Consider the following 15000-nt stretch of genomic DNA (forward strand, 5'->3'; position numbering starts at 1 on the left):
TAAGCCATATATCATTTTGAATTAATGGAGGTCACAGTGAGTGGCTAAAAGCACCACTTGTCATTGCGAGCTTTGCAGACTCTGCAAAATGATTCAGAGGGATTAATATCCACCGTCCCATAATGCTTAGCAAATTGCATCTTGATTAAAACTATATGTGTTATCATTGCACCTTGAAGTTCCATAAAATATGAAACTCACCTTGATTTAATGGATGGCAGTTATATAATAGATTAAGGGTTCTTAAATTTAAAAATTTTAAAAAACATTCAGACTTTGTTTTAGCAATGCAACTTGCATACTATATCATGTGACGTCAGAGTCTATAGACGTACAAAATGTCACATGTGATTTGAAGAGCCAAATCGAAAACGGAAGTTTGCATTCGCCCATTGGCACTGTCAACATATTCTATGATTTTTTAAAATACTATTTTAGAGCTTCAGTTTTGTTCAATCTCTACTACATGCAGCACAATGAGACATTGAAATCTCTCAGCTAACCTGTAAAAATCTCAAATAAAAGCCTATATGACCCCCCCCCCCCCCCCCCCCTAAAAATTTCGAGTCCTGCATTATTATTAAATATTTATGCATTTTTTCACTCAATTTAATTAACAATGAGGCCAAAACAATCGCTATACATGCTATTCAAACACCAGTAACTACCTTGTTGTCCTTTGCCCATGGTCTTTGTTTTCCTGAAAATGTTTTAAACTTATTTTACACAATATAGATATTTTCCAAAGGAAAATCGCAAAATCACTTCTGGATTTGTGATCTTCCATCAAATGTGTGTCAATTTAAAGAAGGAAAGATTTGAATAAAGTTAAAAGGATGTGATTTCTTACACTTTCTCGCTGTCTAGCCTTTATGTGTTGATTTGTTCTCGTTAATCAGTTCAGCTCGACGACTTCCATATTGTTTGTGTTTCTATGGACCTCATTTACACATATACTTCCGGTTATAATATAGGGAAGTTTTCCTATTCAAAATATAAATATATTTTACCCATATATTATAAAGATTCTATTTATTCCTACACACCATATTTCAATTTTATTTTTTGAGGATTTTTTTTTTACATAGATATTTGGAAATGTGGTAAGGCTAAGTAAACTTCCGCTTCCTTTTTCAATCTCCCGTCGTTGTTTTGGTACTGACAAAGTTAACATTATTTTAAATTTTTGAACTTTTACTAGTTAGTGCAACGATATGTTGCGTGATGTGAGGAGCCCATATTTAATTAAGATATTCTTATCTGTAAATAATAAATTTAATGTTTGATGATAGCTTTACGGTGGGATTTTTGACAGATTGTTCATGAAATACCTGAGAAAGGCATGAAATTGAGAATTCTGTGTTGAACAAACGCTAAATAGCATGAATAACAAAATATTTATAAGACTGCATGTATAAACTGTAATTTTAATTCTTTTTGTAAGTGAAGGTTAAAAGGAATATATATTCTGAGAGAGATGTATGGGAAAAGAGGGGGGGGGGGTTCTTGATGTGTTTTTAAGCCTGAATGAATATTTTCTTTTTCTGACGACAGATGAAAGTTAATTGCATAAGTTAAACATGAATTGGCATCTGCTTTAAGTCTGGAATCATGGCCTTTGTAACATGAAATTTTAAAAAATAAGATCAGTCTCTGTGCGTGTAACAGTGGCTGTGTTTATAAATATCTAGTAATATGTTGATTATAAATATCTAGTAATATGTTGATGGTGACACCGTTAGAGCAGTTTAGACGCACCAAATGTCACTTGCGGTTTGACGAGCCCGATCTAAATGAAAACAATAGAAGAGTTTGCGCTTGCTCTAACGGTTGCACCATCAACATATTATAATGTGATAATATTTATAATACATTGACTGTGTGATTAATTGTTAGAGTGAGTGCGGATAGTTATGTGATGGTAAGGGCCGTGGATATCAGCCTGGATAGCTCAGTTGGTAGAGCACCTGACTAGAGATACAGGGGTCCCGGGTTCGATTCCCGGTCCAGCCATGCATTTTCTCTTTTCCTGTTACAGATTTGGTGCCGTTGACCACCCCTGGAATTGCAGGTGAAAGTCCTGCCAGGGGCAATAAGAACTTGGGTTGTGTCTTTGAGTGCGAAGACCATTTAAGGAGGGAGGAATGTAATGGTAAGGGCCGTGGATATCGGCCTGGATAGCTCAGTTGGTAGAGCACCTGACTAGAGATACAGGGGTCCCTGGTTCGATTCCCGGTCCTGCCATGCATTTTCTCCCTTCCTGTTACACTTATTTAGTTTTGATTTAGATCGGGCTCTACAAAGCGCACGTGCCATTTGCTACGTATAGACTTTGACGATACATGACAAATCTAAGTCTGAGCAATGCGAATTTTAATAATATCATATAATCTACTATATATCAGGGTTGTGGTTAACCATTTACATCTTAGGAGCCATGTGGGCCTCTTACTTTTCAAAGTTTAGGGGCCAACAATGTGATTTATGGGCCCACATGTTGCAGTCGTACTCGCTAAAATATGTATTACGTTGTGGTTGTGCAGTACGTTTTTGGTTTTTTTTTACCCCATCAATAAACCGCCACATTATTGGCTTCAGTAGGGCATACGTCTAGGTCTCGCAAGTGATTGTGTTGTATTTAAATGTAATAGTTTGCACATGACACCAAAAGTCATGGTTAGCGTAGTGTTTGTTATGAAAAAAAGGAAGTGGATTATAAAAATACAAACAAAGCACTGTCATGTTCCGGGAACAAGATGCTCGCCATATGGGCGATCAAATTTTGATTCATTCATCGCCCACTTGAAATTTTAATCGCATTGGCGAATGGGCGAGTGGTTAACCACAACCCTGATATATCCATTAAAATCAACCCAAGTTTATTTTTTTCCTGGAATGTCTTGTTACTGCAAGAAAGTAGTTTGAGGCGAGATACATTGCTCTAAGGATTATGGGACCGCAGGTGACTGCAGATCAAAATTCGAATTTTCTCGCCCAGGCATTGTTTTAAAAGCTTGCAGTGACAAGTAGTGCAACTGTGCTTGCTATTATCAATAATAATATGAACTTCAAATATTGAAAAACATTTTGATATAATCAAATTCAGTTTGAAAACTCTACACATCTAGACAACACGGAATGAGAACCCAAGTCAGTGCTCCAAGTCACACTTCCTCTTAGGTCGCAAAATGGCGACCTAAAATTTTTTTTGGTCGCCTTTTCAGAATTTCTGGTTGCCATAATCAAATATTTCACTCGCCATAAAAAAATTAATTTTGTGAATAAAACTTGATAATTTAAATAAAGATGTGTATTATGTCTTTATTATATCAAAGATTACTTATTACTGTTACTATAAAAATTTGCTAGGTTGAATGAATTATTTTTATTGAATACATGTACCCTTATGGTTGTACAGAAGAACACAAGTAATCTGATTACGAAATGGAAATTTTAACAAAAGAAAATACAAGCTTGACATCTGCTGTTGAGACAGGACTTTGCCTGCTGATTTTCATGTTTACTTACTACTACGTACCTAACCCATTACATAGTCATTATAAATGCCGCCAAAACAATCTTTATTAGCATGATTCATTGTGATACGCAAGCAATTGACCAAATGCTTCAATAACAAGGTCGGATTTTAGAAAGTTTAAGAAGTTTCTATGTCATTCTATCAGGAACATTATTTATACACGTCTCTGGTTCTAATCAAACTTTGTACAGCATGCTGCCATAACATTATGTGATCCAAGTCCATGCGACGCTTTGGAAAGTGTATTTAAGTATATGTCTTCAAACATTTTCTTGATAGAGAATCTTTACAAATGAAATCTCGATCCCGATCTTAAAAATGGACGTTTCCAGCCCAAATTTTCTCAGTCGCGAAAATGCGAGTGTGTTTTCATTTTTAGTCGCAAAATCAATTTTTTGGTCGCAAATGCGACCATTTTAGTCACAACTTGGAGCACTGCAAGTGCGACTTTGTTCTTATTTAGCACAGCATAATTTATACCATTGTTTATGGTGGTCCTTCCAATTTAAATTTGAATGAATTTATTGATATTTAACATATCTAACAAGGGATTTTTTTTTCATACAGATAACAAAGCACAATGGCGGAAGCAAATACACCTTCAGCAAATCCACCTAAAAAATTAGGAAGGTAAAAAAAAAATCACGCTTATTTCCCCTTTAAAAATGACACAAAATTAGTTCTCTCATGAAGGTTGTACTGTACAGTTGACTTGATAACAAATGATTACAGGTTATACTGTAAGGCTGTCTTCACTGGTTACAAGAGAGGACTGAGAAACCAACATGAGAACACCGCTCTTTTGAAAATTGATGGAGTCACATGCAAGGAAGACACACCATTCTACTATGGCAAAAGATGTGCATATGTTTACAAGGCTAAAAGGTATGGAAAACAGAGTTTTATATTATCCTGAGAACAGATATGAAACGGAAGGTTTACATTCTGATATGAACATGTTTTCCTCTCAGAGTCAAAAGCTTCAAAATTTCATTTCCTTCTCATTTTGGTGAATTGATAAATGAAAATCAAGTGTAAAAAGAAAAATCTTCAATCAGAGTGTAGTTTTGTTAGTTCTGACCTAGTATGAGCTAGAGCATTCAAAAAATATGATTATATCTGAGAAAATCTGCAATATTTTTGTGCGGAGTTTTTTTTTGGGGGGGGATAATATTTATTGAGTATTGATGATGACATCGATGACGAGTCTGACATTTGGGATTCACTCACGGACAGAACAGTTCTTGTTGTGTCTGTTGAGAGAGGAATTCTCCGCTAATGTGAGGCTAATTGAGGCATTTGTCTGAAGTAACTCAAAATCTGAACTTGTGAAAATGTTTAAATTGACTGTTCATTTTCATTTAATATTAAAGCAAATTGGCATTGAGACGTTTTGTTCTTTTTGGTCAGAAAACATAGCATAATAAGAGCGCTAGTATTATCTCATTAGGATTGGTCTGTAGGATCCTTGTATCTCTAACGTTTACAGGAAGACAGCATGTCCTGGACATGACAAAGCTAGCCGTATCAGAGTCATCTGGGGTAAAGTCACCCGATCTCACGGAAACAGCGGAGCTGTACGAGCTAAGTTCAGGAAGAATCTGCCATCATCAGCCATGGGAAAAAGAGTCAGAGTCGTAAGTTTTTTACAGCTTTGGCATATTTGCTAGCTAATGTTGGATTTGCAATGTATCACCCTTGGCTGATTTAGTTCAAACTTTGAAGGTCTAGGACATCCAGTCAAATTGCATGACACAGAAGCTTGTCAAACCCCTCTTCTTTGTCCAGTAAATTGCTTTTTTTTAAAACATAGTTTTTGTTGCCAAGAATGGTAACTTTATGAATGCCTTCAGTAGTATTACACAATCTAAATCTAGTCTACCTAGGAGAGATACAAATTGGACACTTGACTGGCTAAGATGCAGCATCGAAATAAATCTTTAATTTAGTGTATTGATGATGACACTTGATGACGAGTCTGATAGAGAGTTACTTCCCTTCACTCAACAGTTTTTGTTTGGTGACCAGGGTTTGGGCTCTTCATTGTATGAGGCCATTGAGGCATTTGTCTGAAATACAGATACATTTAACAAAATGAGAAAAGTGATATTTGTGTTTTAGTAATATTTCATTGGATCAGTGCACTAAGAACTGTAGCATTTATATCCTGTGATCTCATTTACAAGGGTAGATGGAGAAGGTTTGTACGTTTATGCAGATTCTTTTGCAAAATAAAGCATAAATGGTTAACAAAAATTCAGAACTTTGATATGATAATGAGGTAAAATGTTCAGTTTATTCCTAGTTAATTCAAATCATACCTCTCTCTCCCCTCCCCCCCCCCCCCCATATTTTAGGGGTTGTAGGTTAGGACCACTTATACATTTAAGATTTTAATATACATTTTAGATTTTAATATTTTTGATTTTTGCTTCTATCCTAGCCACAGTGCTCAGGTGAGCAATGTTGTCCATGTACCTCTTTTTATTTTGGAAAATACGTAAAAAAGTTTTTCTGAATAAATCTTGTATTTGGTGTATTGATGATGACACTTGATGACGAGTCTGATAGAGAGTTACTTCCCTTCACTATACAGTTCTTGTTTGGTGACCTGGGTAAAGGCTCTTCATTGTGTGAGGCTATTGAGGCATTTGTCTGAAATACAAATATATTGAACATCAAGAGAAAAATGATATTTGTGGTTTAGTAATATTTCAATGGATCAATGATCTACGAACTGTAGCATTTATATCCTTTGATTTAATTTACAAGGGTAGATGAAAGAAGGGTTGTATGTCTTTAGCTCTTCTGAGCCAAAGGCTCAAAGAGCTAATGCTATGGCCATTTGTGTGGTGTGCGTTAACTTTTTAGAATATGGGCCATAACTCAAGAACCCCTTGGCCAATCAGTGTCAAATTTGTCACAGGGTATCCTTGGCATAAGGGCTACCATTTGTACTAAAATAAAGGGTTTGGACCCTTAAACAGGGGAGATAATCAGGAAAACAAAACCCAAAGTACTGGTTGCTAAAAAATCTTTTTTCTCCAGAACCACCAGGCAGATTTTCACCAAACTTACATACAAAGATCAGGATATGTTGAAGATTTACCCTGGGGCAAAGGACGTGGTCTCAGGTCACTTCAAAGTTGACCTAAGTTTACAATTAATACAAACATTTATATTTTGCTTACTATAAGGACTAGGATCATCAAATCTTGTAAGTTTATGCATCTTAGGACTTCACATCATGTTAACCCAAAAGTACGTCACGGTGACCTACTTTTTGAACTTTATGACTAATCCTTTCTAAAACATTTAATCCCATTATTTGAGACACTGAGAGGTTTAGAATCATCGAACCGTGTAAGTTGATGCATCTTGGGACCTTAAAACATATTTATGAAAAATTAGGTCACTGTGACCTACATTCGACATTTTATGGCTTTATTTAAGTATCTTAGGTATTTATTGGCTAAGAATCATCAAATTTTGTGAGTCGATGCATCTTGGGTTTTCAGTGTGTGACAACCAAAAAGTGGGTCACAGTGACCTACTTTTGACATTTTATGGCTGTATTTACATATCTCAGGTACTAATTGGCTTAGAATAATCAAACTTTGTCAGTTGAGGCATCTTGGGTTTTTGGAGAATGTCGATCAAAAAGAAGGTCGCAGTGGTGTACTTTTGAATATCTAAGGCAGGGTTCTCATTAAGTGCCGGCGACCGGCGATTTCGCCGTCTACTTACACACTGGCGCCGGTTATTACACTTTCAAAAACCAGTAAAGAAAATCTGTGCTTCACAAGAGAATTTTGGTTATCCCGTTTGTCTTGTTCAACGTAGTGAATAAAAAACGTAAACATATAAAATCATTGTTATTTGACGCTTTCCTTGTTGTAAGATTACGACCCCCTATTTTTAAAAACGTGGTGATGATACAGGAATCGCGATCGAAACACGGGTGATAACTCAAAATCAGTGCATCTACCAAAGATTACAGAGAGTTCCGAAAGCAATCATGGCGTGTCAGAAAAAAACCGCTGAGAATATTAGTTGAATTATCGTCTTTATTTGGATTATAATTTAGGTTTAAAGGCATGCGCAACCTAAAAAAAAATTGTTGTAATTAATTTTGAAGTTATTTCCAGTGCAAATCCCTTTGTATACTTAAATTTCGTTTCGGAACGATTCTGTGGTGAGGCCTTGTCCCGAGACACAGTAAGATTATTCTAACTACCGATAAAAATACAGGCGCATCACTATTTTCTGCAAAAGAATTGTAAGGGTGACTTTCTGTATGGATTTCAATGACACTTGCATATTTTTTTAATAATTCTGAAAATACAGCGTACATATATATCTAGTTAATTAGCTGCAGACACTCAGACTCTTTGGTATCACATACATCTAAACAATTTAAATGTTTTCAATCAAACAACTGCTACAAAAAAAGCAACATTAAAAAAAAAAATCTTTATTCACAGCATACATGTATTACAAAAATCAAGGAAGTTTTATAGATCATCATAGGTTGTGTGCTACTCCTGTGATTTTTTTTTTTTTTTTTTTTTTTTACAAAAATGGGCTCCTAAAAAGTGTAATATTGAGAGCAAATGAAACAAGTCAAAATATGCCCAGATAGGTCCCAGATGCCACCTCCTGCAATGTAAGAATTAAAAATTTTCCGGGGGAGGACCCCCGAACCCCCCCTCTTGCCAAAAGGGGGGAAACCCCCTCTCGGACTCACCCCCTCGGGGCGGTGGCCCTCGGTTTGGGCCTTCGGCCCTCAAGTTTGAAGTGCCCCCTACTTTTTCTTTTTCTCCACCTACTGTAAAAACTAATGAGAACCCTGATCTAAGGTTCTTATTAGCTTAGAATCATCCAATTTTGTCAATTTAGGCATCTTGGGCTCTCGAAGAACATCGGCCAAAAAAGTAGGTCACAGTGACCTACTTTTGACATTTTATGGCTTTTATTAATTATATCTGCTACTTATTGGCTTCGAATCATCAAATTTTGTCAGTTGAGTCATCTTAGGGTATCGGAAAATGTCGACCAAGAAGAAATCAGAGTGACCTACTTTTGTATATTTCAGGTACTTATTGGCTTAGAATCATCAAACTTTGTCAATTAATGTATCTTGAGTCATCAGAAAATTTTAATCAAAAGGAGGGTCACTGTGATTTACTTAATGGTATTTTTTAATTTTATTATAATAAGGCTGTTTAAAATTAAAACTACGTTTAACATCACCCGCGCGCGTAGGTTTATGAGAAATTCGTCTTTGAAAAAAACAAACAATTCGGAATTCCGTATGTCCGTTCCGGTTTGGTTCTTCAATTAGCGACTGAATTCTGCTTCCCGTAGTGACAGAAAATGTGCTTTGAAAGCCGCAGTTAAGGCAGTTGGTGTCTTATTAAAGAAAACTAGAGAATTAAAGACTTTGGGACCATAAATGTAAGTAAAAAATAAATTATTTTATGATTATATTAATGACAAAGTCTTGTTTGTTGATTTTTTTGTCAGTCTTCGAATCATATGTGCAGACTGACAGTGACAGACTCTCAGTTCGTGATTCTATTGGCTGAACTTTTCATTGTATTTTGGAGAGAATCGAAAAACTTTTCTTACTGAGTGGAAACTGTGTCAAAAACCAAGATTTATATACAGTGAAAAGCATCATTTAAATCTTACTAATATGTTTCATATTAAAAATATTTCTGTAAAAATCCAAAGGAACAGTAATGAGTAAAGTAATTGATTTCTTCATAATTTATGTACCTACAAATAGCTACAATTTTTGGGAAAGATAATATACTTGTCATAACCATTTGAGCAGGGAGAAGCTTACCGAAGATAGGGCCTTTCAAGTGAAGGAGAGTAAGGAAAGTGGTTGGGGTATTCCAAGATGTGAAGAATCCTGTCTTTTGTGTGGAATTCAAGGTATTAATTTTAATAAATATAATTTAACAGCTATCAGTATGGTCAAAATATTAGTATTCACGCTTTCAAAACTTAATGCTAGTAGATCTAGTACTAAGAAAAAATACGACATAATTCAATTTGAGGATATTTCAACATGAACACTTTTAAATATTGTCATCAATAATTTTGACTGTAGATATTGATCAACTTTTCCCACAAGAAGAAGCATTTGCCTCCAGGGTACCATGGACGTGTGGCAATATAAATCCAAAGGACAACTGAGGCCTAGTTAAAATCCACTTTCCTGCACATTCAGTCTTAGACTACATTGTTTGCTAACAATAGGACTCAAACTGATTTACATACTAAGGAAAAACTCTGCAAGGGAAATTAATCTTAGGTGTCATATCAATTAAATGCTCTTATTACTTAATTGTAATGTTTTTAATGTACTGAATAGGTTAATTTGAATAAATTCACAATTGTTTGAAAATTTTGTTTGTTTATTTTTTTCCTCCCTCCCTCGTAGGTTTTGAACTTTAGATGTGACGTTAAACGTAGAATTAACTTTAAACAGCCTAATTTAAGTCTTAACTGGCGAAATATTATCAACCTTTGTCAGTTGATGCATTTTGGGTCTTATGATACTAATAGAGTTGGAGGTTTCTAATAGAAGTGATAGATTGTACTGTAATTTATCAGAAGAGAGATTCAGGGCCCTTTGGCCTCTTGTTTGCAGTTTATTCTACAAAATATAACATAAATGATAAACAATAATTCATAAAATTTGAAATGATAATGGATTAAAATGTTCAATTTCCTCCTAGTTTTCTATACCCCCCACCCCTAAAATCTGTTAATGAATAATTTAAGCCTTGCTCATTTATTTTTACCACCATAAGTGTCTTTGACAAAGCCAGCCTGAAATGAATATAATTTGATAGATTGTTTAAAAAAATAAAAGAACCATTGAAGTTGAATGCAGATTCCACCTAGAAAGTTGGAATATGATAGAATATTTACATCCACTGAATATCTCCTTTATTTCTTAAAAACCCTTTGCCGTTGATCAGTGCATGAATAACACTAGGCATATCAACTGTATTGATTTCTTGATCAGTGGCTGTTCCATCGATGAAATGTACTAAGACGAATGTATCATTAATACGATAATTGATCTTCGTAATCCTACTTTAAATAATTATTTAAACAGAATTATAAAAATGCCTGTCTTTGTTTGTTAGTACGGGAGTGAATGGCACAGCTATTGCAGAAAATATTTTACATAACCCGCTTACGAGGGTTACATATTTTTTTTTGCAGCAGCTGTGACATTCATTCCCCAACTTACAACCAAAGAAAGCATTTTGTTGTTTAAATAAACTGATTCCATCAAGTCAATAATATTGAACTCAATTTATAAAAAATTAGTTTTTATATTTTTTTCTGTGTCCTGATGATGACCATTTATTTGATGTTTTAAGTGGTAAAAAGTATTTTTTTAAATGAAATATGCATTATGGGAAAGACTGAATGTAATAACATTTGTGGAAACCAAGGCTTAGAATTTTCTTACCATCATTATTCTCCAGTTGAATTCAATCTCACTAGAACTGATCAGACTCTCTTGTTGCAATACATTACCATAAGCTGAAGCACTCACATTTTTTTTGAGATTTCAAGAGAATTAAGGTTATTTAACTGCTCCTTGGAACTTTCTTTGATTTTCCCTGATTTTAGTTGATCTGATCTTGATTAGAAATAACGCCATTCCTGTTCTTCAAGCATTTGTTGTGCCAAAACCTTTCAACAAGTAAAACAGCCTTTAAAATATTTTGCTTTTTTTACAATAAATTATATTTTTGTATGTTTTTAATCCATACTGACTTGTATTTCTGTTTTTATTTTTAGATGCTGTACCCATCAAGGATATAGAAATATGTACAAAAGAAAAAAATAAATTAAAAAAAAACTTATTTTTTTGTTTTGTATGCCAAAACACTTTTTCAGCTTATCTGACCATAAAGCTCAACAGGTGATTAATTTTTACGTAGAAATATATATATTAAAAAATTATTATGCCCCCCTTCGAAGAAGGGAGGGCATATTGCTTTGCTGCTGTCTGTTGGTCGGTTGGTCTGTCGGTCCACTTAGTTTCCATTCATTTTCTTCACAACCGTTGCACATACTGAAATCAAATTTGGTATACAGATACATCACATTAATATCTAGGTCAAGTTCTGTTTTGGGTACAATCGCACCATTTTTGACAGAGTTATACCCCTTGGACTTAGAAAAATTTCAATTATTTGCAGTTTCCGCTCATTTTCTTTGCAACTGTTGCACATACTGAAATCAAATTTGGTATACAGATATATCACATTATCTAGGTCAAGTTCTGTTTTGGGTACAATCGCACCATTTTTGACAGAGTTATGTCCCTTGGACTTAGAAAAATTTCAATTATTTGCAGTTTCCGTTCATTTTCTTCACAACCCTTGCACATGCTGAGATGAAATTTAGTATACAGATTTATCAGATGAATATCTAGGTCAAGTTCTGTTTTGGGTACAATCGTGCCATTTTTGACAGAGTTTTGCCCCTTGGACTTGGAAAAATTCCAATTTGGGGGGAGGGGGCATAAGTGTTTTACAAACATCTCTTGTTTAACTAGATGTGTTTGTGAAACAGTGATGCCCTCATATGGCAGCTTGTGGCATTTGTGTAAAATAATGCTATCTGTATTCATCCTCCGTGCATTGTGCTTTGTGCGTTAACATCTGAACATTTTCAGGTTCTTCTCTGCAACTGCTCAACCAATTTCAATTTGCTCATGCATGCTGATTAATTTAGATTCGAAGATCGATTATGGAACAAATTACTTATTTCAATTAAACGAATCTCATTTACATGAAAGTATATTTTTAAAGTTGTATCAATTATATTTGTTTGTACCAGGGTTGATCCAAAAAAATCTTTCTGAAACTTTATCGTGGTTTGATGAAAGTGAACAAAGGTGTTCATGGCGGGTTAAAAAGTCTCCAAACAATACAGATTTGTAAAGAGGGCGTAAACACAGTTCCTTAAAATTACATAGGTTGGATCAGACGCATTGTAGGAGAAAGCTTTCCCTCCCGATCTGTCACACCCGCCCTGGGCCCTATGTATTAGTCAGGTCGACGGAACACACACCCGCCCTGGACCCTATATATTAGTCAGGTCGACGGAACACACACCCGCCCTGGACCCTATGTATTAGTCAGGTTGACGGAACACACACCCGCCCTGGGCCCTATGTATTAGTCAGTTCGACGGAACATTCCGAAGCGATATTCAGTTCAGGTTTAAATTCATCTTAATTGCATTCCAGAAAGTCATGGCCTTTTCATTTACATCTTATCAGTCAAAATGGGTCCAGGAAATGATTCGAAATCTATAGCACATCACTATTAGATTCAATAGAATTTTAAATAAGTAAAAAAAAGTCAGAATAGTTATTAGAAATCAAATCATGGATGTCTGTAGGGTCCGAGTGAGGGTTCAGGGTTACATTACATTAACAAAGTGTTACATTAAAATATTGTAACTTTCAAATATGAATAATTAAAAAAAAAAACTAATGGTTAGTTAGATAATAAAAAATGGGTGACACAAATATGAAGACATCATGCATAGACCATCTCATTTTTGGTATTTGAAAATATCGATCGGAAATATTAAAAATGGAAAGACAATTGACACCAAAATAATTACCGATGAATTGCACAAATGGTTCAATATTGATTAAAATTTCTAAATTTGTAAAACAATGCATATACATTGAACAACGTAAACAACACTTAAACTACAATTTATTTTGTAAACATTTGTGAACATTGAAATACAGTGAACAGCTAACACAAATCTCTCAATCTAAAATATAACCACTAAAATACATGTATATCATTATTATATCCCACGCAACTAGTTGCGTGAAGTATAATATTTTTGACCAGTCCGTCAGTCAGTCAGTCCTTTTTTTTTGTCAGCGCAAATCCTCATAAACCGCTGCACAGAATTTCGTCAAACTTTGCAGGTATTTAGGACACAATATGTAGATGTGCATATTACCAGGAAATTCCGATTCCATTATTTTTTTCCGGGAATTTCCGCACTTTTAAACTTAGACATTTGGCCATACCTTTAATATAGAGATGAACAGTTTGTCAGCGCAACTCCTCATAAACCGCTGCACAGAATTTAATTGTCAAACTTTGCAGGTATTTAGGACACAATGTGTAGATGTGCATATTACCAAGAAATTCCGATTCCATTATTTTTTCCGGGAATTTCCGCACTTTTTATTTTAGACATTTGGCCATACCTTGAATATAGAGATGAACAGTTTGTCAGCGCAACTCCTCATAAACCGCTGCACAGAATTTAATTGTCAAACTTTGCAGGTATTTAGGACACAATGTGTAGATGTGCATATTACCAGGAAATTCCGATTCCATTATTTTTTCCGGGAATTCCTGCACTTTTTAACTTAGGTATTTGGCCATACCTTGAATATAGAGATGACCAGTTTGTCAGCACAACTTCTCATAAACCGCTGCACAGAATTTTGTCAAACTTTGCAGATATTTAGGACACAATGTGTAGATGTGCATATTACCTGGAAATTCCGATTCCTTTATTTTTAGCTCTACTGGTCAGAGACCAGAAGAGCTTATGCGATAGTAATGCGTCCGGCGTCCGTCCGTCCGTCTGTCTGTCTAGCTGTCCGTCTGTCTGTAAACAATTTTTCAAAATGCTACTCCTCCTACAGTTTTGGTCTGATTTCAGTACAACTTGGCACACAAGTAGACTACACTAAGATACATAATTCTGTGTATCGGTTTTTGATTTTGATGAACGGTGTTGCCGTGGTTACTAAAAATAGAAATTTCTGTGAAATTCTTTCAAAATGCTACTTCTCCTACAGTTTTGGTCTGATTTCAGTATAACTTGGCACACAAGTAGACTACACTAAGATACATTATTCTGTTTATCGGTTTTTGATTTCGATGAACGGTATTGCCATGGTTACTAAAAATAGAAATTTCTGTGAAATTCTTTCAAAATGCTACTCCTCCTACAGTTTTGGTCTGATTTCAGTATAACTTGGCACACAAGTACATATCACTAAGATACATAAATCTGTGTATCGGTTTTTGATTTCGATGAACGGTATTGCCGTGGTTACTAAAAATAGAAATTTCTGTGAAATTCTTTCAAAATGCTACTCCTCCTACAGTTTAAGTCTGATTTCAGTATAACTTGGCACACAAGTAGAATACACTAAGATACATAATTCTGTAAATTGGTTTTTGATTTCGATGAACGGTATTGCCGTGGTTACTAAAAATAGAAATTTCTGTGAAATTGTTTCAAAATGCTACTCCTCCTACAGTTTTGGTCTGATTTCAGTATAACTTGGCACACAAGTAGAATACACTAAGATACATTATTCTGTGTATTGGTTTTTGATTTCGATGAACGGTGTTGCCGTGGTT

At 34.9% G+C, this 15000-nt stretch overlaps 1 protein-coding gene and 2 long non-coding RNA genes across 3 annotated transcripts; 2 read left to right on the forward strand and 1 right to left on the reverse strand.

Annotated features, from left to right (window-relative positions):
• Nucleotides 1-1103: 1103 nt before the first annotated feature.
• Nucleotides 1104-11439, forward strand: LOC134243781 (large ribosomal subunit protein eL33-like). Its single transcript, XM_062726018.1, has 5 exons — nt 1104-1155; nt 4106-4168; nt 4271-4423; nt 5028-5175; nt 11375-11439. Exons 2-5 carry the CDS (start codon nt 4119-4121, stop codon nt 11396-11398), a joined length of 375 nt encoding a protein of 124 aa, XP_062582002.1. The 5' UTR covers nt 1104-1155; nt 4106-4118; the 3' UTR covers nt 11399-11439.
• Nucleotides 2972-4096, reverse strand: LOC134243782 (uncharacterized). Its single transcript, XR_009987110.1, has 2 exons — nt 3987-4096; nt 2972-3157 (listed from the first exon to the last, which is right to left on the reverse strand). It is a non-coding gene; the product is annotated as an uncharacterized LOC134243782 (long non-coding RNA).
• Nucleotides 8910-10050, forward strand: LOC134243778 (uncharacterized). Its single transcript, XR_009987107.1, has 3 exons — nt 8910-8995; nt 9378-9481; nt 9660-10050. It is a non-coding gene; the product is annotated as an uncharacterized LOC134243778 (long non-coding RNA).
• Nucleotides 11440-15000: the final 3561 nt, after the last annotated feature.

This window comes from Saccostrea cucullata, unplaced genomic scaffold (genome assembly GCF_032062105.1).
Source record: "Saccostrea cucullata isolate Sc308-1 unplaced genomic scaffold, CSIRO_AGI_Scuc_v1 ctg5845, whole genome shotgun sequence".
Lineage (NCBI taxonomy): Eukaryota > Metazoa > Mollusca > Bivalvia > Ostreida > Ostreidae > Saccostrea > Saccostrea cuccullata.